Below are 26,431 nucleotides of genomic sequence, written 5' to 3'. Positions count from 1 at the left end.
ACCATCAAAACAATCATAACCAAACTAAAAACCATCCCGCCCCCACCCCCATCTTCTCCTCCCCCCGTCCCTCCTTCCTCCCCCCCTCTCCTCACTTAATCAGAAGCATCTCGATCAAAAGCGCGCTCCCTCTCCCCTAAATTACGCGTAGCAAACCCCAAACCCCAAACCCCAAAAGCCCCCTCCCCCCCCTTTACAAAAGAAATTATCAACATCAATAGGACAGCACCCATCAATATTATCACATCAAAAGGCTAGAGATATAGATTTATAGAATTATAGGAATATACAAGAGATCTATAAAAAACAACAACAATCAGCGCATGTAATCAATTAATCAATCAGTTCAATCCCAAGGAAGTAGATAGTAACTGACTGTAATGATATGATACGATCAATGAAGAAAAATTAAAAATTTCACACCTTTCTTTCACTTCGCCCCTTTCTTTCTTTCCTTTCGGTGGGCAGCTCGTTATTCATGTCCCTGAGCTCCAAGCATTGCCGCCGACAGAATCAATCAATCAATCAATCAATCAATCATTCAAAAAGAATCCCCACCTCTCTCTCTGTCTCTCTCTCTTTATCCAATCAAGTCAGCTCGGCCCTTCTGAGTAACCATTTTCCGCTACTCATCAGTTCTCCCTCCCTCTCCCTCTCCTCCAAGTATGTATGTCTTCTCGTGCCGAAGCAATAAATGTATACCGGTATATGTATTCCCAAGTCTGCATCTGTGATTCCAACCAATATTACTTACTTACTTACTTATCTACTTTGTATGCTCTCACGATAAAATTTCTGTACCTTCCTGCCTATTATATACTCTCCTATACTATCCCTCTCCTTCTATCGGTAGACGGTAGACGGTAGACGGTAGACGGTAGACGGTAGACGGTAGACGGTAGACGGTAGACAGTAGACAGTAGAAAGTAGAAGAGCTTCCCCAGCGCCCTCTTCCTACCAACTACACTATACTACACAATATCATATCACCGCGTCCACCGGCTAAACCCAAAAGGGATAGCCGAGCGAGCACCTTCTAGCGCGTCAATAACAACCACCATCCCAATTTTCTTTTTAAAGACGAGAGCCGCGCCGACACAACGACACAACTCGATCTCAATTTTCCTTCCTCCTTTCAGTTTCCGATCTCCTCAACCACCCCTACCATCACCACACAACCCATTGCTACTCAATTCCCATCTAGCAACTCATCGCACGCAGTGCTGCTGCTTGGATTTACAAAGATCATGGCGGAATCATCAAAGCCCACGCCCCCGATCTCCCATATGCAAAATCGCCCTAGAGAGTCCCCTCCCCGTGCTGAATATGATCTGGAGTATCCGGACATCTACTCCGCGGATGAGGATGAAGTAGCATTGGATAAAGAGGAATCGGGACGCGCAAAGCCGATGACGCCATTCCAGAACCAGTATCTAGCTGCGCGACGGTTGGTAAAGGCCAACACGTCTCAGCTCTTCTTGCCCATGTCGGCCACGGCACGAGGTATGTGCAGTAACTAGGGATTGCCTTTCCTGTCAGATGATCGCTTGGACCCAAGATTCACAGACTCCTGCTCCTCTTCAGATATAATATAGATATGGGAACACTTACTGACTTATCCTCAACCTACAGTCCCGGTACTGTTCTATAGCCCGGGCAGGAACTTCATGCCCCCAATCCACAGCACAGTCGTCACCATGATCACGAACCTTAAGGAAATGATCATCGCTCTCCAGAAGCTCCTAAACACGAACCCACAGCGTGATTTAACCCCTAGAAAGCACTACCTCGTGCACGGGATCCACGTTAAGTTTTATGCGGAGCCAAACCTGATGAGCCTGCTACCCAAGATCGAGGGGAAGCTACAAGGCGGGATCCCCTTCTCTTCGGATGACGTCGAGTCTGGTACCTGCTGGGTGGCCTGGAACGAGGTTAACGACAGTGGCAACATTGGCCAGGACATGGAACAGTACTGGATCGCGCTATGCCGCAAAATACTCGCTGATAATCTGCACGGGAATATTGGTCATGCCTTGACGGCTGTCAAAGTCACGACGGTAGAAAAGTTGTTGATATCGAACTTCCCCGAGAGAGGTGACTTAGTGGCTGGCGGGCATCTGTTCTTGAAGTTTCGACATATTGGCCATGGAGGAAAGCCAGGTTCGATTGATAAATCGGCCTCCCCGGTGGGAAGCTTTGGTGCTGGGATCCAGTCTGTCAATTCGGTCGCTGGGCGTCTTCCAGGTGGACTACCTGGATCTGCCCCGGCACCTACTCCGAGGGGACATAGACGTTTAACATCTACCATGGAACATGGTAGGGTAAAACTGCGGGGACCTGTTTGGTATGTAACCCTCCCAGCACCTTCTTCCCGCTTCTGTGCTGTCTCGGAGCCACTTGCTCCAAGAATTGCAAGTGGCTCCAAGAAGTGCCTTGAACTATCTTACTTGCTCCTGAAACGTTGAATGAAAAGCAAACTGACAGCAAGATCTGTGCCGTATAGGCGCGAAGAAGCTGCTCGGCAGTACCAGGAAGAGAAGAACAGTAATAAATACGCATTAATTGCTGGTCCAGATCCCTCCCCAAACCACAAGCTCTCCAGAAGCGACGGCTACCGAGCCATTGAGGTAGGAACAGCTGTGCCAGCTGAAGAAGTCGAAGCCCAAAACCGCCAGGAAGTCCTCCGCGTGATCCAGGAGCAGAACGCTACCCTCCGCAAGGCAGGGATAAGCCCGTGGACCCCTACGGCTCCGCGGGCGATGAGAAAAAGCGAGCGTAAATCCATGGGTACTGGTGTCTCAGCGTACCGAGGCGGCAAGAGACGCCCCGAAGACGCACAGCTGAACTCCAGCGGCCCTTCGGGCACTGCAGCTCTCCAAGGCGGACATACTGCAGCAATATTAGCACGAGATCGAGAATCAGGATCGCGATCTAGGTATCAAAACATCGCAAACTACGGGCCCGTCTACTCCGGATCTTCCAACGGCAGTAACAGTGCCCCAGGAGTGCCCCGGGTGCCCCAAACCACCATCCCGCAGAGCAAAGAGAGTCCCGAGTTCGCGTTTGGTCCACCCGTTCGCTTCTCGGCGGGTCTCGACGTGCCGTCGTCGGCATCGGCGTTCTCGCCTGTGGTTGGCCACACAGCCGATGACCAAATTATCAAGAGCAAGCTCACCTTGGAAATCACCGAGTCAACAACTCCTCTTCCGATCTCATCTTCGCAAAGCAACGCCAACGACAGCATGGAAAATCCCAACCACAACACCAACACCCGCAACTTGCAAGTACCTCCGCGAACAATGGCTAGCTCTGGCATGTTCACCCCGCCCACTGCTCCGCAGGCTGCTGCGAAGACATTTGATGAACGAATGGCGGAGGCCGTAGCTCACCTCAAGAATATTGGTCTCGAGGAAAAGGCGCTGGAGATATCGGAGGAGCTCATGAAGACCGTTCAGGGCAAGTTGAAGGCTGATTACATCATGACTAACAAGGGAAATGATGCTCCGAACGCGGGATCCCCGTGGAGACGGGAGGGCGGCTATGATAAAAGCGCTCCATTCGACCCAAAGCGTAATTGGGGGATCCACCAGAATGCCGGCGAGGAGAATCTGAAAGTCAGTATCATTCGACCCTTCCTCTCTTGTGCTTAGTTCGGAGTAACAGCATACTAACGACCGTACAGGGCAAGGTGCTCGAGAATCGCAAGGCGGTACACAAGTTGGTAGACTTGTCGCACATTCCTTACGACGGACCGGCGTGTCAGCCTTGGGAGACGAAGAAAGGGACCGGCTATGAGGATACCGAGAAGGTCGATGAGACTCAAAAAAATTTGGTGCCGGTAGGAATGGTCCCATACAGAGAGTTCGACGCCGAGGAGCTTCGCGAGGCAATAGCCCTTCAGGAGGAGGAGCGACGTGCAAATCTCGTTCTCCCACCTCACCTCTTAAGGTACAAGGAGGAACAGGATCGCATCAAGGGGTTCGAGGACGATGATGATTCAATCTTTGCCCCGCGTGTCGACCAGCCACCAACTCCACCTCGCGCCGACTCGGCAACTACCAAGTATCCAGGTCAGAGCGCTTCCGTCAACAAGGGAAAGTACAAGGCCGTCGATGACAATCTGAGCAAGCCACAAATCCGCAACCTTCTCTATTCCGCCTCCGGTCACCCCAAGAACCAAGCCTCTGCCAGCGCTGGCAATCAGTCTTCTAGTCACACTAGCTCATACCCCACTTTCCTTGCGGTACCTACCGCCCAAGGAACCAACGTGTACGACAAGCTGAGCGCAAACGTCGGTCCCAATGGTGGAATGCAGTACAACAGCAGTGGCCTCTCGACCTCATTCTCCAGCGAGCGCGCCGCCGCCGACAAAATATTCGCCTCGCTGACGAGCTTCGCTGATGCAGCTAGTCGACCTATCAAGACTGTGACGCCCGGCGCCGGATTCTATGACGCTGTGTACCTGAAGGAGATCGAGAACCGCAATGCTCCGAAAGAGACGGACAAGAAGGTGTTTGGTGACCAGGCCATGCTTTATGATCGTACTTTGTCTTCTGATAGGCAGATCCAGATGGGTTCGTACGCGGAATCTGGTATGAGCGGTCAGGAGCATATTGGTATGATGGGTCCGAACATGCCCGCTCCTTCTTCGTTTGGTCCCTTGAATACACAGGGTTACGAGTACTCACAGCCTGGTCATTCTCAGCAAGGCTTTGGTCATATGGGTAGTCAAATGGGCGGCAACATGGGCGTCAATATGGGCGGAAATATGGGCGGAAACATGGGCGGCAACATGGGCGGCGGCAACATGGGCGGCAACATGGGCGGCAACATGGGTGGCAACATGAGCGGCGGCAACATGGGCGGCAACATGGGCGGCGGCAACATGGGCGGCAACATAGGCGGCAACATGGGCGGCAACATGGGTGGCAACATGGGCGGCAACATGGGTGGCAACATGGGCGGCAACATGGGTGGCAACATGGGCGGCAACATGGGTGGCAACATGGGTGGCGGCAACATGGGCGGCAACATGGGCGGCGGCAACATGGGTGGCGACATGGGTGGCAACATGGGCGGCAACATGAGCGGAAGCATGATGAGTGGAGGCCGCTACAACGCCCCTTCCGCATATGGCGGCGGTACCAGCGTCTACAGCAGAACCAACCCCAGCTACGGCCAGTTGACGATGGGCGGTAACGCAATGATGATGGGTGGCTCGGGCACGGGCGGCCACGATCAGCACCAACAATCGAGTTTCTATGCTGCGTCCCAGCACGGCGACTTCGCTTGGACTTCGATGGATGCGGGCAACAACCAGCCATACTCCGACCAGAACACGCCTTACGGAAACCTGACCATTGGCAGCCGCCATTTCAGCAACCATTCCAGCAACCAACCCGGCTATTCGAGCCGCTCCATGGCTGGCCACCAAACACCGCACATGATGACCCCAACCGCGGCCAGCCGCCGTCAACTCCAACAGGCTGGTCAGAATTGGCAACCTGTTGACTGGCAAGGTAGCAGCAGCCGCTATGCCAACACGCTCGGTGGTGGTGGCCGAGGCCAAGGTCCAAACCAAGACTTCCAAACTCAGGACGACCGAGGCCACTACCCCAGTATCTTGGGCAGCGGTGCGAGCTACGGCATGCAGCACCAACAGCAGCAACTGGTCCAGCGAGAAACCGACTATAATCAGTTGCTCATTAGCGCTGGCGGAGGCCCGGTCAGCCAAGCTGGTTCCGCAGGACCCAACTACACCCAATTCCTCAGCTTTGGTTCCGGTGCCCAATCCAACCACCCGGCTCCTGGTTCGTTCTCCCAAGATGCCGGCACGGGTCTGGGTGCGGGAGGTCGAACACGTCGACCTGTGCCAATCGTCCACCCGGACTCGCGGAAGCCGCAGGGGCCTGCCTTTGGGACTGACTTTGCGAGCAATATTAAGGGCGCTTTTGATGCATTGTGAGCAGGATAATGGCTTGTAGATAGCAGCTCCCTCTTTCTGGTGCGGCGCTCAATTCTAGATGCGCATCTGAAGCTATGCCGAGTAGCGGCCCAAAATTAAAGAAAACTGTCTGATAATTGTCTTCCCGATGGAGGTATAGTGATTCGCTGTACAGATGATGGATATGCTTACTTGGCCGAGCCGAATACTCCGATTCGGCACTATGGCAATTGTATGAATGTCGTTTACGAGTGAGGATAATAATCTTGGATGAGAGTCGTCTCCAGTGGGCGGATACTGTATCAGGCTCATAGTTGTACGCGCAAAAGATTTCTCTTTCCATACGCAGATGTCTCGGCGACCCGAAGAATCAAACAGCTCAAGGGAAATCCAAGCTGCCTACTCTTTGTCAGTAAGCGAGCTGAGATGGTACCCGGGAAAAGTCTACCTTATCTTGGGCATTGAACGTACGTGAAATCCATTCGAGGATATGACATTCCCGGCAAGTGAAAATCTTCATGGCGTAGATTCGTATACCCTCTATTGGAGATTGATTCAATGGACTAAGTGGTGGGTAGCTGCGAGGTCGTTAATCGGCTGATGCATTACAGATCTCTTGAAACTGTGAATATCCACCCGAGCGGCCAGATTGTGGTTGTCAAGTATTTCTTTTGTTTAGGATCTGGATTCGTACTTCTCCACATGTATCTATCCTAAGCCGCGAACCACCATGCGGAGGAGGCAGAATGAGAGGTGATGTTAAGTGTTAGATATGGCGATCTCCCTAAAATTTGAAGACTCTTCCAATGCACTACAAAGAAGGGAGATGGAGGGAGGTATGCGGTAGTCTGAAATTGTGTTTTCTGCTGTGCCTCAGCGTGCTGATAACATGAGATGGCGCATCCAGGCTCTCTACTTCTGTAAGCGAGGAGGAATCTGGGCTCACGAATAAATATTTCCAGGCCCTAATTGTAGTTATCGAGGCAAATGGCTAGACTGAATGTGTTGGGTCGGGAGCTGCGTGTATCGACGAAGCTAGGGCTGGATTATCATGCCGAGCAGTTTTATTTATGGGGGAGGTGGTGAGACTCGAGCTGAGTTGGTAAAGAGCCTATCCCTCTGAGTGAACGATGAGTTCGGCTTGATAGTCCAGATCTTTAATATAGCACCGGGACAAGACAAGAAGTAATTCTGCTTCACGCTGTCTACTGGCGGCGTAGTAAGTGAGCTCTGGTGAATCTGTTACGGACTATAAGCGCAGTTTCGAAGACACTCAATTCAATTGGACAATTCTATCACCAATGGACAGTTCATATACCCCAGCGGCTGTTGGAGCCGGCACCAAGGCTAACATAGGAGACTGGATATGGTATGAGCTCGAATTGTAGCGTGTTTTGCCACAGCAATAAATCCAGGTGCACAAGGCAAAAGCTTTGTTGAGACCCTTTATAGAAAACACTATTGCCAATCAACCAATCAAAGAAAAAGCAGCAAAGAATAAACAGTCGCGGTAGAACACGTGGATACTACCTAAACGAGCAAAGCTAATATAATAGCATGCACGCTGGTGGAAAACAGGCCCGTACCGAGTACGCCACACGCCATGTCGGTAAGTACCATGAGTGATGCCTATCTTGGTGACACAGGTGTTGTAGGCAGACAGATTTATTTTTACCTATTAAAATAGGCGACAAGCATATACGTTGTCAATAGTCAGATCATGCAGAGGTGTGCGCTAATTCGTTCCATGTGCAGATAGATGTTGGGCACGGCGACCGGTGCAATTGGAGGAGGCACGCCCGCCAAAGAGGAGACCAAGACCGAGACCGAGACGGAGCACTTTACCGCGGCGATGGCTGGTCAGCCTGTGCAATGTGAGGTGTGATCTGCACCGGTTTAGCTAGATGGCTGGGTGGGGGTGGGTACAGAGACGCTGTCGGCAGCTGCGGCAGTGGTTTCCGGTCCACCATTAGCGGCAACGACGAGGATGACGACTACGACGACGACCAACGATGACGACGAAAACAATGACGATACTAGGTGAGGAAAGAGTATACGATGCTGTTCCATCCATGGCTGGGATCGGGGGGTTATGCATCTTGACGGGCTGTATCGTCCGTATACATGCCGGCCCTCGCCACCATAGTAGTCTGGACGCAGCTGGCTCTGCCATGCCGTATCGCGGTGCCATGCGGGAATGGCTGAATCTGACCGACGGCCACGTTTGGAATGGTTTCTCCATGTTTTTCTCGCGGCACCACAGGCAGGTGCCGAAGCGGAGTCCAGTCGGAGAGAAGTCCGGCTCCAGGAATATATGTATGTATCATGGAGCTGCAGGAACGGAACACCAAAACCAACGGTGGTGGTACTCCCTTACTCACGTCAGGATGCATGCATGCATGCATTCATGCATCGCGATGGAAATGGATGGAGGAGAAGAGCAGAGCAGAGCACCGCAGGGCAGGGCAGGGCAGGGCATCGCACCGCAGCCGAGATCTGGTCTGGTCTCTGGTCATGGATATGGATATGGATATTGATATGGATTTGGATATGGATATGGATGTGGATATGGATCTGGATAGGGATAGGAGGGAGAGGATGGAGATGATAGAAGGATAGAATGGGATGTGATGTGATGAGATAGGATAAGATAGATAGATAGGATGGGATGAGAGTGATGAGTTGAGTAAAAATGAGTATGAAGGAGAAATGAAGGTTGAACGAGAAGAGAAGCGAAAGAAAAGATTGGAAAGTCGGGCTTGGGCCTTAGGCCTTGATCGGTTTAGCTCAGCTTGGCACCGAGAAAGCTTGGCATCGATACCGACACCGACGCACCGACACCGACACACCGACACCGACACCGCTACCGTTACCGTTACCGTTACCGACACCGATACAATGACATCGATCTCAACGTCAACATTAGTCTTTTGGGCCTGTGGCTGTCGATGTCTTCCTTCTAGAACTCCACTTTCTCTTCTTTGCACTCTGCCCAGCCATCGATTAATCTATCAATCTGTCTTACTGCAGGGCCGTTAACGTTAGGCTAAGGTCAGGTCAGTGTAGGTAGGTAGTAGGTAGGGTATGATTCTCATCACATGGCAATACATATACATATTACATACACCTACACGTACACCTACATACATATAGGGATATAAACACACTTACATAGCTCCTCCCTCCCATGTCTACCTTTTGGCGTCTCTCTCTCTCTCTCTCTCTCTCTCCTCTCTTCTCTCTGGAACTTCCACCTACCCTTCCTTCACGCTCGATCCTTCTTCAGCTTCGTGATGCTAATGCTGAGCTTGAGCATGAGCATGAGAGCTGTCCCACCAAAATACGACAGAGCCTGCCTGTGCAACACGACACAACAGATCCAGAGGGATATCATCATCTTAGGCAGCTGACAGCCCAAGCCGACTGTGGTACTTGCAGCATCGCATCTGGTCTCGGGCATACAATAGAGAGGAGAGCGAAGGTCCAGCTCGTCGACCCCATTAACTAACTGATCAGTCATCGCGTTTCAGAGGATCCGGAGTACTCACTCACCCGCTCACTCACTCACTCACCCACCGAATCATTCTTTCCAGGTACCTAATCTTTATCTGTTACTCTTTCTTCCCGATGCCTTCCCTTCTTCTATCTTGCTGGTTGAACTGGTTTTATTATTGTTCTTGTTGTTGTCTCTCCCCCGTCTGACCACGTTTGGGAGTCGGTGATCAGCCGTTGGGAAAAGGGTTGGCGTCGGATCCGCTGTGTGCTTTGGCTCATTGATTCCGTTGGTTTCGTTGTTGGTTTCGTTTATTTCGTTAATTTTGTTGGTTCCCTTCGTTCGTTGGTTCGTTGGTTGGTGATGAGGCTGAGAGGTTGAGAATTTCCTTTGTTTGCGATGCCTCCTCAAGTGAATCGCTCCCTACCTAGCTTGAAGAGCCATCTCATGTGACCTGCTTGGTCGACCCGCCCGCTCGCTTGTTCTTGGTCCATTTCCCTTTATAGACTTTCCCGTTCATTCCTTCCACCTCCATCATCTTCTAGTCACCTGACCTCGCTTTACAACTACATCTCACTTCACTTCATTTCACTTCACTTCACTCCAGCCCACCTCACCTTCCTCCTCTCCCACCACAGCTCTCCACCCATCACGACCAGCATCTATCTTCCTCCCTCGGTTCCTTTCCCTTCTTCCCCTCCACCACTTCTGACACTTCTACGCTGGCAGCTATTCCGACTTCTCCCTCGCAGCTGATGGTCTGGCATCTTGAGCCCCAACCACCACAGCAAAGATGTGGACGATGATGGAACCAGGAATTCCGGATTGGGTAAGATCTCCCCTTCTCTTTCGAGGCAGGCGACTTCTGTACTCCGGCCCAATGCTGACAGTCAACAGCTGCAGACCGTCATCACGGCTATCCACTACGCCTATCCGGCTCTGGTCACCTTTTACTTCCTCGCCGCCCTCTCCGCCACCGTCTGCACACTCCAGACAAGAAAGCTTCGAGCCCGAGATCAACGTGTTTGCCGCGATGTCTTGCTTGCCTTGGTATCCGCTGTCACGCTCAGCTACGTAAGACCCTCTGCAAGTCAGACCCTCTGCAAGTCAGACTACGGTCTGGACATAAAACTGACAGAAATGGTGTACAGCTTCTGGAAGCCTTCGTTCTCGCTCTGCAGATCTTCATCAATGGCAAATACCCTGTTCAGCATCAGGTGGTAGGTTATGGTACCGTTGGGAAGGTGGCTGAGTAGTATAGCAGCAGGCTGACTAAAGCACTACTGCACAGATCTATGTCATGGCATCAACTATTGCCTTTGGTGTCCAATGTCTCGCCCTGACCGACAGCAAATTCCCCGTCTGGTACCCCTACTACGGCACTTGGTTCATCGGTCTTACCGTGGAGCTATTCCTCGTTGTTGCCCCAAACCTCTTTAACCCTCCCTTCGAATTCTTTGGTTTCGTCATTCTGGTCAATCAAATCTCAAGAATTTGCGGCTTTATGATCCTGCCAGCGACGTACTTTGAGCTACGAAATGACAAGAAGCGTTACGAGGATAGCGATGTTGAGCGCCAGTCTTTGTTGGATAAGAAGGGAAAGAATCCGGCCAGCGGAGCTACTCTGCGCGGAAACGGGTACGGCACGAACGAGGAGGCCGAATCCCAAGACTCAGATACCGCCGACAACCGCAGCGATACAAGCGAAGATTCATATTTTGAGCGTGAACGAGAGGCACAGATGAAAATTGACAAGCGCTTGGAGAAGGATGGGAACTGGTTCACATACGCCAAGGGCTTTACGGTTGGCTTATCAAAAATTGTCACGGTGGTTGGTTACATAAGGCTAACCGCAGGCAGATCTTCTTCCCCTATCTTTGGCCTTACCATGACAAACGTATGCAGCTCAGAGCTGTTCTCGTGGGTGGCTGCCTCTTGGCGACCAATGCCCTCAACGTGCTCGTTCCAAACCAAATGGGTATCATGATTGATAGCTTGACTAACTTTTCAGGCGGAGGTAATATTACTGGTCGCGCACCGGAATAATTTCCCACTAACGATTACAGACCACACTTCCCGGATCTGGCTTCCGGTTACCATCTACGCTCTGCTCCGGTTCATCAGTGGTGAGGCATGCATCGGCTCGCTCAGATACTGGCTCTGGTTGCCGCTAGAACAGTATTCCTACGATGCTTTGAGTACTGCCTCACATGCTCATTTGATGAGTCTATCCTCGGATTTCCATGATAGCAAGTCCAGTTCGGATCTTACGCAAGCTATTCACGGAGGTAGATCGGTCACTGAACTGCTAGAAATTGTCTGCTTCCAGGTCGTCCCGATGTTCATTGACCTTGCAGTCGCCTTTGCCTACCTCTGGGCCTTGTTCGGTCCCTACATGGGCCTTATCATGGTCTCAACTGTGATATCGTATCTCTATGTCACTACCAAGATGTACTCCCGGAAAGCGGAGTGTCGGCGCGACTACATCACGATTGTCCGAAAGGAGTGGAGTGTCGGACAACAGTCATTGGATGGCTGGAATACTGCGAGTGTAGGTCCATCTGCCCTACCCATGATCAACTCTAGCTAACATCATCATAGCTCTTCAATATGATACCTTATGAGCAACGTCGTTATTCTGATGGTAGGATACCACCCCATCTGGAGCCACGGATTCCAAGCTGACTTCCGCAGCTGTCAAGGATCACATGAAGTCCATGCGAAATTATGCCATGACGTCTCAGACCATTAGTGCCGCCCAATCCGCTATCCTGGTAATTGGCTTACTGGGAGCTCTGTTGCTTGGCGTCTACCAAGTCGCTTACCAGGATCAATCCGTTGGAAAATTTACCACGTTGATCATCTACTGGGGCCAGCTAATTAGTGGGTTGTGGCAGATCTCACGTGATGTCGGAGGCTAACATTTGTTAGGCCCATTGTCGTTCTTCGGAAATATGTACAAGCAGATCTCACGCAGTCTGATGGAGTCTGAGCGACTTTTGGAGCTATTTCAGACTGAGCCGACAATTGTTGATGTGCCAGATGCTAAGCCCCTGGAGCTTGGAAAGGGTGTGATCAAGTTTGAAAATGTTTCATTTGCCTACGATGAGCGCAAGCCAACCTTGACCGACGTCAGCTTCGTGGTGGCTTCTGGTAAAACGGTGGCTTTGGTCGGGGAGACTGGTGGAGGGAAGTCGACTATCCTCAAGCTGATTGATCGATTTTACGATGTCAAATCTGGATCCATTTTGATTGACGACCAAGACATTCGCCAGGTCACTCTTGACAGGTATGATGACTAGCACCGAGCAGCTGATACTGATCCCGGCTAATTCTGTGTCACAGTCTTCGACGAAAGATCGGCGTGGTGCCCCAAGACCCAATGCTATTCAATGATTCCATCATGAACAACATCCGCTACGCAAGACTTTCCGCAACCGATCAAGAGGTGCACGAGGCCTGCAAAGCAGCTGCTGTTCATGACAAGATCTTGAAATTTCCAGATGGCTACAACTCCAAAGTCGGCGATCGTGGCGTGTAAGCTCTCTCATTCCATCCCCAGGAGTCACGGCTGATGTCCCTCCTAGCAAACTCTCTGGAGGCGAGAAGCAACGGGTGGCTATTGCTCGAGCCATCCTCAAACAGCCTGAAATAATCTTGCTCGACGAAGCGACCAGTGCAGTCGATACCGAGACCGAGCAATTGATTCAGGAAGGCTTCAAGACTCTGTGCCATGGCCGAACCACTTTTATCGTCGCGTAGGCAGCGTCAGACCCCTCTTGAACTTGTCTTGTGCTAAATTTCTAGTAGCCATCGTTTGTCGACGATCATGAAAGCTGATCTTATCTTGGTTGTCATGAACGGTAAAATCGTGGAACAGGGCTCTCATGAGGAACTCATCCAATCCCAGGGGAAATACCATGATCTCTGGTCAAAGCAAATCTTCGTGAAGCCTATAAACGAGCGTACCAGATCTCGAAGTCCAAAGAAGTACGAGAACGCCATCATCAACGACCTCACCCCAAGTGTAAGGAAGGTTGAGCTGGCCAAGGCCTTGAAGAAAACGCACCATGGCAATGATACGCGTGAAAACGACAATCCGAAGGAGTCAGCTGATGGGAAGAAATTAGATACTGACAACCCTAAGGATTCAGCTGATGGGAGGAAATCAGATACCGGAAAGCGGGCCGAGGACGGGCGCAAGCGTGAGGTGAGTGCTTGATCAGCCTTTTCGGCCATCTCCGAACGTGGAACTCTCAAAGCAGAATTGAATAGCAAGTCTGCTATAGAATTTACGCTTTGATTTTTATCCCTTCTGCTCTGGAATCACTGCCTCATCGAACCGCCACAATGTGGAAGTGATATGCATGGCAAACGCAGTGGTTGTGCTTGCGTGCTCTTTCTCTTGATCATATATGATGTTGTCTAACCAGTCAAAGAGCTCCACGTTAAAGCCTGATGCACCCGAGTTTTTCCCAATTCATAGCAAGCCCCTGCCACCAACTCCCATTTCCAAAGCCGGCATCAAGGAAGCCGCCAAGTCACAGAAGTCACAGGGAATGGATGTGAAGAAGCTAGGGAAGGGGGCGAAAAGGGAAGAGAAGGTGGCCACGAAGGAGGAGAAGAAGGTTTCCAGTTTGACGAGGAAGGCTGGAAAGAGAGCTGCGAGACATGGTGGCATGGGTATATTCCTCGACCGATTCGATTGGCTGCTCCATGCTGACCTGCCCACAGATGGAAACGACTCAACCGCCGAAGATTCCCACCTAGATAGCACCTACAACTATGTCGAAGAGGTCGAGACGGTCGAAGCTCCACTTCCAAAGCGTGCTCGCACCAATCGTAGGCAACATACGAAGAGCGAGCCGGCCGGCTCCCAGTCGACCACTCGCCTGAGCCATACCCTTGATGGTCAGCAGGATTCGGACTTGACCGGTTCGGGGGAAGGGCAGCCCTTGTTGCAGCAAACTGCGGCAATGGTATGGCCTCCGATCCCGGGTCCTGCTTGATTCTAACGATGGACAGCAACGTCGTCGAGTCTCCGCTCCAAGTGATCCACCTGGCCAGCAAGCCATCCGAAGACCCCGTGCACGACGCAACCGACACTGGAGACTGAAGAATCGCAGTGTATCTGTTGCCTCTGCAAGTGGATCGAACGGAGCTTCTTCTGGAACTTCGAATGACGATGCCGGTCATTCTCATCCCGCTCCACCTCTTCCTTCTCCGGCTGCTGGCGCTGTTGCCGGTGCTAGGGCTTCCAAGGTCTCCTTTGTTATGCCTGTGTTTGAAGGAAAATCGGCTATTTGAGCGACTCTGCCTTTTCATAGCGCATATTTTCCTGCGCTCTATTGTTGCCCTTGCACCACTTTTTTTCGGGACGCTCTGACTTGGGAGCTGCTCTCACGAAACCTCACCTGTAACCAACCGCATCATTGTTGGCTGCATTCATACCTACCTCTTATGTTCGAATATCTGTTCTCGATTCGCATGGTGCGTACAAACGTGGGGGGGGGGGGTGGGGGTGGTGGGGGTAATGGGATATGGACTTGTCAGCCTGTGATGTACGAATAAGGGAGAAGAGGCAGCATTGTTAAATGTATCAAAGGTAGGCATAGTTGGTCAAGGGCTGTGGGTTGTAGTTTTGAGGCAATTCTCTCTGGAGGATATTATGGATATGTTGTTATCCGACAGGTAGTTAATCATTGATGGTCATCATTTCTTCACCCGGCTCTTATTATCATGCTCTTGCCTGTGAAAAAGCTGTAGATCTTGTTCACTAAAGAGGTCCAATTAGATTTCCTTTTTAAGGATATGAAGGAAAATTCCGTGAAAATCGATTTTTTTGAAAGTCGGTGGTGGTCTTTAAACGTCAGTGATGCGCACTCGAAGATGTTCATCCTTTCCCTAGAATAAACGCCCGCTTAAGGGAGCCGAAGATTAGCCGAACGCTTGCTCATTAGCGCACGGTTAAATGAAAAACTGCCGCCACTAGCTAGACGCTGATATCATCCCGACTACCGACTTTGTTGCGAGCACCTTCCATGATTTCCTGATTCCACTTTTTCCCGATATCCCACCCCACCATTTCCACGCTCACAACCACAACCAAATCATCCCCGCCCTCAAGCCTGAGATTATCATGGCAACTACCAAACAGCGCCTCGCGCTCTCCATCATCGACTTCCTAAACACCTCTCTCACTGACGGCACCCTGACAGACGAAGACCGCGAGTCCGTCGAGGTAGCCCAGTCATGTATCGCCGAGTCTTTCAAGGTCGACCCTACAGACGCTACGCCCAAAGATTCGCAGACGCTGCTGCAAATCTACAGCGTGTATGAGAAGCTGAAGTCCAAGGCGCCGGCTGCCGCTGCTGCTGCCACCTCAACCGCTAGCCCCGCTGCCGCGTCGAAGGAGCCCACGGAAGCGCAAAAGAAAGAGGCAGAGTCGCTCAAGAGCCAGGGCAACGCAGCAATGGCCAAGAAGGACTACCATAAGGCCATCGAGTTGTACGGAAAAGCGCTCGCCCTGATCCCCGGCAACCCCATCTTCCTCTCCAACCGCGCAGCCGCGTACTCTGCCTCTAAGGACCACGAGAGCGCCCGCGCGGACGCCGAAGCTGCCGTGGCCGCAGACCCGAAATATACAAAGGCCTGGAGCAGACTGGGGCTGGCACGGTTCGCGCTCGGCGATGCGAAGGGCAGCATGGAGGCCTACGGGCGGGGCATCGAGGAGGAGGGTTCAGGCGGCAGCGACGCCATGAAGAAGGGGTTCGAGACGGCTAAGAAGCGCGTTGCTGAGCTCGAGGCGGGTGGTGATGACGACTCCGACGCTGAGGTGGCTGAGCGCGGCATGCCAGGTGGTGGTGCTGGTGGAGCCGGTGGCATGCCAGACCTGTCTGCGCTGGCGGGTATGTTTGGTGGTGGTGGTGCGGGCGGCGCTGGGGGCGGAATGCCGGATCTGAGTTCCATCATGAGTAATCCGATGTTTGCGAGTATGGCGCAGAACCTGATGAGCAACCCGGGTATGATGGAAAACCTGATGAGCAATCCTCGGCTTAGGGATATGGCCAGCCAGTTTGGAGCTGGTGGTGCGCCAGGTGGGGGGGCTGGTTCCGGCAGAGAGGGTGGAGGAGGGGGAATGCCGGATCTGGCGAGTCTGATGCAGGATCCCAGTATTGCTGAGATGTAAGTTTTCTGTTCCTTGGCCCCTCCTTGGCTGGATTCTGGTGGTCGTGTACGAGAACTGACTGAGGACAGGGCCCGCAACATGATGGGTGGTGGCGGTGCCGGTGCTGGTGGCGCGGGAGCTGGACGGGGTGCGGGCAGAGGCGGCCAGTAAATTCTGTTATTTTGCTTCGCTCCTGTGCGTGCTGGCTGAAATGGTGATTCATAAGATGGTCTGAGATGGAGCGGAACGGGGGGGTTGTGCGGTATACCAAACGCGCACGTATACAAGTATTAAATTCAAGTCTTTTCCACATGGCTCTTGAGGTTACTGTTTTATCGAAGCGTCAGCAATAGCTACCATTATTGCTTTTTTCACTTCTTGTTCTTGTCCTCTCCAGCTCTTCTCTTTTCTTCTCCTCTCCTTTCATCTTTTGCTCCCCTGCCCTCCTCTTTTCTCTCGTCCCTTTGCTTTTCTTCTCCCTCCCCTCTCCTCCCCTCTCCTCCCCTCTCCTCCACTCACCTCAACTCTCCCTCCCTTCTACTCCTCTCACCTTTCTCACCTTTCCTCCCTTCTTCTCACCGTCGCCGACGTATCCTCATCTCCTCGTCCCGCCTCACAGATGGAATCGGCAGGTCATAATCACAACTCGGAATTTGCACCTCACCTCATCCATCAAATCTATCCATCAATCAATCAGTAAATCAGTTAAATGAATCAATCACACTCTATATCTCTAAATTCACTGTAGATATGTACTTGATATAAAGAGCAGCGGGATCTATCTGTTCTGTTTCTGTTCTGTTATGTTTTGTCATGTTATGTTGTGAGGCAAGGAGAAGGAAGTATCGCTTGGATGTTGGGACGGATCCCTAAGAACTTTTTCCAGAAACCGCGCGCAAGGCAACCCCCGCTAGTACTGTATATATACAATGTGCATGCATAACACCAAGTAGATCTAGGATAGGATGCAAACTGCGCATCAATAGAACGATGGATCTCTAGTAGTACAGTACAAGACGAAGCTGTTTTGCATCATTTCATTAGCACGTGCTTTGTGGGCTTAGGGATGGATGGATGTTCTTTGAGTTTGGGTTTGTGTTGAGTTTGTGTGTGAAATAGAGTGGAGTGGAGGGGGGAGGGCCTTTGGAAGGGGGAATGGGCAATCAATTGATCGAGAGGAAAATTTGCGGGATATTGTTTTCGTAGTGCAGTTCAAGAGTGCGCCTATACCGAATCGACAACAGGTATGTCCTTCGACCGCGGGATCTGGTGATTCTCGGGATCTGAGTGGGGTGTCCTCCTGTCCGGCGGTTCTGTGCGGAGTAGCTATACTACTATACTTTACTTACTATAAGCTCGGGGTTCGAGACTTCGAAAAACGTAACGAGTGATTGGAGTTGGTTGATAAAGGCGAAGGGAAAGAAAAGGCAGAATGGAAACCCTGTTTCTCTTTTTGTAACCAAAAATTCACTCATTTCCTATAAAATTTGGTGAGAAAATTGAAAAGAAAAAAAAAAGGATCCTGGCTGGCAGAACAAGTTGATAATTCACCTGTCTCTCTCTTTCTGGTGGAGGTGGAAAGAAGTGTTTCGTACATAAACCCCAGCTCTCTTTCGAGGATGAAGACTTTTTTTTTTCTTTATGGCACGGGCTTTCAGTCCAAATACAAGATGCGGAAGAGTCTGGAGGGATCTATTGTTGGGGTAGGTGAGGCTAGGAAACAGATTAGAATCGATACTTGGAATAGGTAGGGGCAATTATATTCTGTACCTTTTCTAGTTCTTGGATAATGGTTTCATATTCTAGTACGAGTTTTTTTACTTTTCATATACTAATACAATGCAATAAGATGGTATAAGTAGCTTTGACAACAGAATGTTTTTATGACAGTAGTGTAGACACCTAAAAAAGAGCTGTCGTATAGAAGCTCAACAAAGAGGCTGGACCTCATGGTCCTCACAAGAGAAGTGCAAAAAAGAAGGGTAGAAAGCTAGTTTTTAGTTCTAGCTACTGGGGATGTGCCCTCTTATAGAGGTTGGCCCTGTCTAGTGTGGCCCTAATGGCTCTGGCAGGAAGCATAGCAGGCAGGGTGTTTACAGTAGTTATCGTATGTTTAAGCGAGAAACAAGCGTGTCGTCGATATGTGCAAATCATTCAATTTATAAGATCTTGATCTTGGCAGAGCTAAGTTTAAATTCACTTCTGTATGTCTTTCTTTTTGGTGGAGGTGAAGGTGGATGTGTATATAATCCCCAGCCCTCTTTCCAGAATAAAGACTTTTTTCTTTCTTTATGGCAATGGGCTTTCAATCCAAATACAAGATGCGGCGGGTCTGGAGAGATCTCTGTCTTAAGGTGAATGAGACTGGGGACCAAAATTGAAACTTTGGATAGGTTTAAGGGATTAATAATATCATGAATCTTTTCTATATCTAGGAGGGGGGTTTATATTCTAGTACGAATTTTATTTACTTTTTCCTTATACTGATACAATGCGGTAAGGTGATGTAGGTAGCTTTGACAACATAATGTTTCATGACAGTTGTTGGTATCATAGGTGTGGTGATGATAGACTAGTCTATTCAGTTTGGTTGTGTTGTTGTTGATATCTAATTCGTATTACACTAGCTATGGTGGTCCCTTAAGAGGACCACGGGTGCACGTGCCACCCTCACGTGCTAAGGCTCGTGCCTTCTACTTCTATCATGGCCACAATGGCCTTAGTGGTCCGACAACAGTAGTTACTAGTCAATCGAAAGATTTATGAGAATCTCGGATAGACAGCGGAAGGAAGACATGATGGCAGGACCAGATGAATTCCAAATAAAGGGCGATCGATGGCCGTGGGCTTTGCCAAGCCGATGTACCTACCTAGATCATCCCCGTTGATCCTCCATTTTGATGCCGCGCCGTCCGACTTCCCGCTGGCATACCCGTTGCTTCTCGTAGAGTCTTATGTGCGGTAAAGCTTCGATGAAGAAATGAGAATCGTTTTATTATATATATTTCGGGTCTCAGCAATATGAGACTAATGATTGAGATAGAATCGATGATGCAAGAGCCCCATCAATAGCCAGATGACATTCACATAGTGCGTATTTCATCGACTTGTACCCTTATTGAAGTTTGTGAAAAAATTCACTTAGTTTGCGTCGCTATAAGCCCTGAACATTTCTCCTTTTTTTTCGTCTTTATTAAGTACAGGGTAGACAGACACTCGATCGAGCGCAAGCTAAAGATTGTGAAGAGCACTGAGTCAAGAATGGAGTGATCACATCCAAGCGTAGAAAGCCCTTGCTCTTGCTCTTGAACCTCTTCTTGCTGTTGAAGTGAAGTTCGTGAATACTATCCATTTTCGCCTTCTTAGTACTGCTGTAAGAGTGTAGAATGAAAGAATGACCTCTCGATCGAATCATTTCGCTGATCTATTAGGAATATGTTAGTTGCAAATCGAAGGTATCTTGAAATCGCAGCAGCTGAGTTGTTGACAGCAATAAATTCTGCCGAGTCGCAGCCGGCATCATCGTTCAAAGGGTTGGTAGCACTTTGGACAGTAGTAGAATACAAACACGTAGTCCCTATACTGGCGATTAAGAAAAAACCTTCAGGAGTGAATCTCCAAGGAATAAGATGGATGTTAGCTTCAAGAAATATAGTAAACAGTATACAGCATCTACGTATCAATTGCATGCACCGGGGACCAATTTGAAAATAAATCAACGCATTTATCACGTCTTGTAGAGTTTCATATCGTCGTTGATCATATCGCTACAAAGCGGATGTTAAATACTAATGAGTTCATGCTTCTAGCGGTGATTATAGGCAGCGCATAATAATAGCGTCAATGTAGGAATATTCACTTTTCTTCTGAGTATGAAGAGTGTCGGACTACTGGCACCGTCGTGGGCGACCGTTATGGGCCGGACACGTGAGGGATATGGCACGTGAGGAAGCACGTGCAGCCGTGATTCCTGCCCCCTTAGAGGGCAGCCTACATTGTAGGAATAAAGACAACCATCGACAAAAACAACCCAATACAATACGATTGACTAGGTAGTCTATCAAACCCCCTATAATTTACCAACAATGAGGATAAAGGTATCCTATTGGGAGTTACAGCATAGAGTTAAGAAAAGAGCAAGGAATCAATAAAAGCAAACATATTAAAGCAAGCCTTTTCGCTGGGCTGGATCCGTAATTCAGAATATAGCTATGATTTTAAGAACTGTGATGCACGAATTGAAAATATTTTGCTATGAATGTCAGGAAAGAGTGTATACTGTAGATTGTTTAAGGAAACATTTCAAAGACTGAAGATGACAACGGAAAGGGCGTCGATAATTGATATACCCGTATAGGTAGATTAGTGAGAGTGGGTTTACTTCAGAGTGGAGGGGGGACCAGGTTTTGTTGCTGAATTCTTGGGAAGAGGTTGTTGAAGGTGAACTTTGTGCTTCTGGTGATGGTATTCTTGGTGTTTGTTGTTTATCCCCTTGACTGCGAATCGAAGAAGATGACAGGACGGTCCCTGCGTAGGTCACCACTTCAGAGGGGGGGGGGGGGGGGGGGGGGGGACCAGGTTGTGTGGAGAGGATGACATTTCTAAGTTCTCCTTGGTGGGAGAAATCTATGTACTCCCCTAGCGTCTACGTGCTCCTATCAGGCCTGGCAGCCTCAGGCCATCACAGCAGGGAGTCTGCACTTCGTGTGCAGGTCTAAAGCCCGGGAGGAATCCTGTGTTGGTTGCGGCTCTGAGGTAGTAGACCCTAACTTCCGCTCTGAGTTCGAATTGGATAACTTAAGTGTCTTGTAAGGTAGTAGGTGGGTATCAAAGTCGTAATCCTGCTTAACTGGCTGAAGGTAAGTCGACGGAGAGTGATATCAGTGATCTAGATAGCCAAGGGTATATTCTCGAAAGGGATTCTTGAAGGGATTTCCTAATTAAGGAGCTTAGCTCTGCCTTTGATAAGATTAAAGCCGTCGATAATAGAGAGTGACTTTAGAAAAGTAAAAGTAAAAATAAGATGGTTTTTAAGTGAAGTTCTGCGTCTTTAAGATAAAGTAGTATGTTTTCTAATTTTAAAAAAGACGAATGTAAAGAAAGTAAAGTGCTATTTTGCTCCTTCCTTAGTCATTTGTTAAGGGTGATTATTAAGAGAAGTGACTTGTAAATTTCCGAAAAAAAGAGCCTTCGTTGCTTCAAGATTTCGATCTGATCAAGATTCTGCGGGAAAATGAGGCTTCTAAGAGCAATATCGATTAAGGCAATTGAGCTAGTAGATCTAGTTATTGTAGTTTGCCTTGTGTAAGATCTAGGTTATAGGTTCTAAGTGTCAAGAGGGTGGTCGTTAAAATTTAGTATTATAGTCCTTAATATCTGACCGAAAATGTCGGAGGGCAAGTAGGCCAAAGTGGATGGTAGAAGTATTTCCTAGAGAGGATATTTTTAATCTCTCGAATAGTCTCTGCATTAGCGACGTCAGTTAGGAGCGGGTAAGCTTTGCTATTCGGCGCAGGTATCGCCTGGTCTGTTTGCGGAGTGCTAATCGGAGCCACCGCCGATCCGGCCCTACTCCACCACCAGCTTGCGTGATTTCTGATTACGAGTAGGACAGAAAATTTTCGCATTCATTGCTTCCCTCGCTGCACGATTCATCTTTATCATACTATAGATCGATGACTAACAAATATGATCTTAGGTAGCTAAAGGGAGAAAGAACTACGATTTCATCATAAGATATAGCAAGAAAAGTATTGAAGAAGTTCTTATTTATCTAAATGAGAAGATAGACAGCCTCTTAACTCAACGACAAGCTCTTAAAACCAAGAGTCAGTAACCAATCATCGAGTACTAGTGCTCACCTCCCTGTTCTTCTGCGTCACCGTGACGAACTGATATGTAGAATATAAGTAAGTGTAAGAAGTCAGCCCTCTCCCTTCGAAATAAGCCGACTAGTCTGCTATAATGAGATTACATATCCAGAACTGTAAGGCTCGCTAATACCTCTCCATATTTCCAACTGTCGGAAAAGAAACAGAGAATCTGCCGCTAGTTATCAGCATCTATGATACGTGGAACTTAACAAAAACGATATAAGCTATGTATACATATACATACATACATAAAAACATACATATCTTTATAAAAATGACAGCAGAAACTACCCTTGACAACAAAATACTTGGAGGGAGAGATCTCAAAAGAGATACGTGCAAGCGAAAACAAACACAACATCGAAAAATTCCCAGCCGCCGAAGAAACGCAAACGCCGGATCCTCTTCCTCTCCTACTTCATCGCCATCCTGATCTTCCTCGCGGATACTCAACTCAACGTCGTAATCCTCTCTGCTATGCATGCACATGTTCTTCATCTCTCCATTTAGTTATCGCCCACGGCTTGATCTCCCTCCCTTCTCCTATCCCCCCTCTTTAGATATGTTAATATATATCACGCTTGCAGGATTCACTTTGAAACCCATTTAAATTTCAAAGACGACAGATATTAAGATACCCTATGTAAAAAGACAAAAATCGAATAAAATCTCCCCTCCCCCAACCCCCCCAGCAAAACAGAACTGAAAGAAAAGAGAAGCAAACGAAAAGGGAAGAAAGGAACGCCCAACCCAACCCAACCCAACCCAACCCAACCCAACCCAACCCAACTCCTCCCTCACCCACCCCACCCATCTACCTATCCCTATCCATCTATCTCTAACAAAATAAAACCCCCCCATCCATCCACTCATCCATCTATCCACTCCTCCTTCCCTCCTTAACACAACGCAACCCCAAAAGCACCATCATCATCATGACCATTATCTTCTTCATTAGGCGGGACATCTCCTCTCCCGTACGTACAGACTCATTGAAAAACTGAAATAAAAATTCAAACGATAGATACCTAATCAGGCAACATATATATATACATACCCCTATGCTATAAAAAGATAAAAAAAAAAAAAAACCACCAGGCCGGATGCCGATTAATATAGAAGGCAGAATTTGCTAGTCCATGACCTTTCTGTTGTAATGGCGATAGCATATCATTTATTTGGGTTCTCAGGATTGAAGAATTGCGGCCAATTCTGCTGCAACATCGGGATAGCTCGACATTAAGAAAGGTATGTTAATACTACTGCCTGTCATGGCCGGTTGATGGGGAGGACTGCAGCCGTAGTGCTAAAAATTTGATGCAAGAAAATCGAGAGACAGAGACCTGGCTTTAGAACCGATGGGTTCAAGAAGGGGTAGTTTACCGTCCCGTATTGCAGCCCAAATCCTCCTGGTGAGAGGCACTCGGGCTTGAAAGCCATCACAAGTCCCCTAGCGGAAAATGACTTTGAGCACTTGGAATGCCGGCCCTCTACTCCAACAATGAGCTTCAAGTCTGCAGCAGCCTTGCAGCAACTGTAATGTCTCCCTCTGATCCGCTCCGATATTCAAGTCCCACCCATATCCACCCCCCCACTCAATCTGTACTCAGCCTCCACAGCCCATCGCCCAGAAAATGCCCCTCTTCCACCACCGGGCCCTTCCCCTTCTCCTTACACTCCTTCGTCCCCATACTCAGCAAGCCCACCGCACACGCCTCCTCCTTCCCCTCGGCACACACCACGACGGGCTCGCCCTTTTCCAGCTCCCGTCCTCCATACCACCCACTATTCGGGCCCTTGGTCTCTCCATACGCGCCCGTCTCTTCGTCGTCGCCGTTTGGAAGCCGCCCGCCGGCGGATGTCAGGCCGGGAGCCATGAGCGTGGCGCCGGAGAGCACGAAGCGGATGGCGCCGCGGTCGATGCGGATGGAGGGGAAGCAGGTGGGGAAGCGGTGCACGAGGCGGAGGTGCGGCAGCAGGGCGTCGGTCATGTGTTGGAAGAAGAGGGGGGTGCTGCCGATCAGATAGAGGGTTACTCTGTCGGGGCTGAGTACACATATATCAATCAGCATCTGGCCGTCTCTTTTGGGGTGGGAATTGGTGGTTCGTATCGAGGAGATAGACCGGGGAAGCTACATCTTCATGGCATCCAGCTGCTCCTTCTTGGGGACTATCTCGTCGATGTGTGGTGCTAGTAAGGGATATGTCTGGACGAGCTGTGTGCGGATGGCGCGCTGGACGGAGGATTTGACTTTGGATTTTGATCCGGGGGAGAGGCTGTGAGGGATTAGCTGGGAGTTCAATTCAAGAGATGACCGGGTCGAGAGATTGATGGGGGACCGTGTACTCTTTTTTAAACATCGTGAACTTTGTTGTCGTCGTTGGGTCGAGACGGCGATGGGGATGGGCGATGGAGATTTGGTAGATGCTGGTTGTGAGATTGATTGACCTGAATTGCCCCGCGGTTAGTGGAGCAAAAACGATGGAGGGGTAATCATGTGACTTGGAGGGGCTTAATATCCAGCTTTACTTACCTATGGAGTACAGCAGTGACAAGGAGAGGGAGGTCCAGATTGTCAAGTTATCAGTATCAGAAGTTGGTTCTTTGGATTTAAAGATCAATTTGATTATTTAGAAATTCATCGTATTCATTTCATCGGATTCTTCAGCTGATTCTCTCACTCCCCACCACTGGCAACTCTTCTACCCGTGGCTGACATGCGAGACGGTTCCATCCTCCTTCAAGTGAACATTCAATCTACTCTGATCAATTATTGTCCCCAAGGTCCAGGGCTCGAAAATCTTACCTCTCCGGTTTGAGGTCCATTGTCACCGCCATGTTGGGCTCGATAACTCTCGTCTCCTCGGGGAGCTCGGTTCGGGCGAAGGTCTGTAAACAAACAGACAAGCATCACGAGTTAAAAGGGAGCCATCCTCAAACCTGACAGCTGACAAGAGATAGAAGGGAGGACTGTCGACATACGGTAGCATCACTCGTCTCCCCAATCTTCTTGCCGACCAGCTTGTTCATCCACTCGGTCGTCTTGTTGTTCTCCTCGCCACCCGAGTTGATTCCTGGGACGACGAGAGGCATGTTGAGGGTTGCTTGGGAGGTAGTGGTGGTGTTGGTGGCGAAAGGTCTGGGTTTTGAAAGTTGGTATTGATTGGAAGATGTGTAGTTTAGAGAGATTGGAGAAGATGGAGGGCAGAGGTCAGAGGGGGGTTGATTAATAAGTCCGAAGTATGGCTTTGGATCAAGCCTGTTTATGTAGATATCACGTGTGCTCAACCGCTGATGACGTATGTAAAATCAGGTGACCCTCGAAATTGAAGCCGAAGATAGGTACGTAACGTGACGTTCATCATCGTCTCATCTCAGCCTAAACTTCGGTGGCATCCGTGGATTTTACGTGGCCTACTCTACTGTCTGAAAAAACGAGAGAGCGATGGTATCGAAGAGTGAAGACTGTTCCGTCATGGAAGTCGATCAAGATCAAAGAGTTTCACCTTTTACTTTTGACGTGAAGCCCTTTGACTTGAAGCTTGACCAAAGCTTTTCTCTTCTTTCGCTTTCTTTCTGCCTTTCGTCTCTTTTCCATCCTCTCCCGACCACTACCCATGGAGGCACGGTCGGCACGCACCTACGTAAGACCTTACGCGGCACTTTTCTATGGAGTCTTTCTTCAAGCTCACCGGCGCCTTTCTCAAACCCCCGACAACTTGCCTGGTTGGCTGCTCCTTACGGCTACAGACATGACATGAAGCCGATGACAGGCCCCGGTATAGATCCAGACCCAGTCCCAGACCCAGACCCAGACCCAGACCCAGTGCCAGTCCCAGTCCCAGTCCCAGTCCCAGACAGAAAGAAAGCCTGCACGACGCTCGTTCCGCCGGTCTACAATAAGCTAAGTAAGCACTTGAAAGGCTGGTTCAATCCAGCAGGAAGAGAAGTC

At 49.6% G+C, this 26,431-nt stretch overlaps 4 protein-coding genes across 4 annotated transcripts; 3 read left to right on the top strand and 1 right to left on the bottom strand.

Annotated features, from left to right (window-relative positions):
• Positions 1 to 1,247: 1,247 nt before the first annotated feature.
• Positions 1,248 to 5,965, top strand: L3040_003026 (uncharacterized protein; the record flags this gene model as incomplete). The annotated part of the gene is made up of 4 exons (XM_066154299.1): positions 1,248 to 1,503; positions 1,633 to 2,344; positions 2,504 to 3,614; positions 3,683 to 5,965. 4 exons carry the CDS (start codon positions 1,248 to 1,250, stop codon positions 5,963 to 5,965), a joined length of 4,362 nt encoding a protein of 1,453 aa, XP_066012276.1.
• A 4,265-nt stretch (positions 5,966 to 10,230) lies between these two features.
• Positions 10,231 to 14,744, top strand: L3040_003025 (uncharacterized protein; the record flags this gene model as incomplete). Its single annotated transcript, XM_066154298.1, has 15 exons — positions 10,231 to 10,266; positions 10,335 to 10,511; positions 10,589 to 10,657; positions 10,729 to 11,268; positions 11,343 to 11,454; positions 11,504 to 11,988; positions 12,039 to 12,081; positions 12,132 to 12,320; positions 12,369 to 12,726; positions 12,783 to 12,974; positions 13,025 to 13,195; positions 13,248 to 13,647; positions 13,877 to 14,120; positions 14,172 to 14,416; positions 14,463 to 14,744. The coding sequence occupies 15 exons, from the start codon at positions 10,231 to 10,233 to the stop codon at positions 14,742 to 14,744; spliced, it is 3,543 nt and encodes a 1,180-aa protein (XP_066012275.1).
• Positions 14,745 to 15,576: 832 nt separating this feature from the next.
• L3040_003024 (uncharacterized protein) lies at positions 15,577 to 16,776 on the top strand (the record flags this gene model as incomplete). Its single annotated transcript, XM_007296491.1, has 2 exons — positions 15,577 to 16,622; positions 16,695 to 16,776. The coding sequence occupies 2 exons, from the start codon at positions 15,577 to 15,579 to the stop codon at positions 16,774 to 16,776; spliced, it is 1,128 nt and encodes a 375-aa protein (XP_007296553.1).
• Positions 16,777 to 24,073: 7,297 nt separating this feature from the next.
• On the bottom strand, positions 24,074 to 25,572 carry L3040_003023 (uncharacterized protein; the record flags this gene model as incomplete). The annotated part of the gene is made up of 6 exons (XM_066154297.1): positions 24,074 to 24,524; positions 24,615 to 24,755; positions 24,826 to 24,927; positions 25,186 to 25,236; positions 25,286 to 25,368; positions 25,462 to 25,572. The coding sequence occupies 6 exons, from the start codon at positions 25,570 to 25,572 to the stop codon at positions 24,074 to 24,076; spliced, it is 939 nt and encodes a 312-aa protein (XP_066012274.1).
• Between the last annotated feature and the right edge of the window lie 859 nt (positions 25,573 to 26,431).

This window comes from Drepanopeziza brunnea, assembly GCF_022702325.1.
Source record: "Drepanopeziza brunnea f. sp. 'multigermtubi' strain 214-2 chromosome Unknown ctg4, whole genome shotgun sequence".
In the NCBI taxonomy this organism is placed as follows: domain Eukaryota; kingdom Fungi; phylum Ascomycota; class Leotiomycetes; order Helotiales; family Drepanopezizaceae; genus Drepanopeziza; species Drepanopeziza brunnea.
The sequence above is the reverse complement of the archived record's forward strand: the minus strand, read 5'-3'. Positions and strand labels throughout refer to the sequence as shown.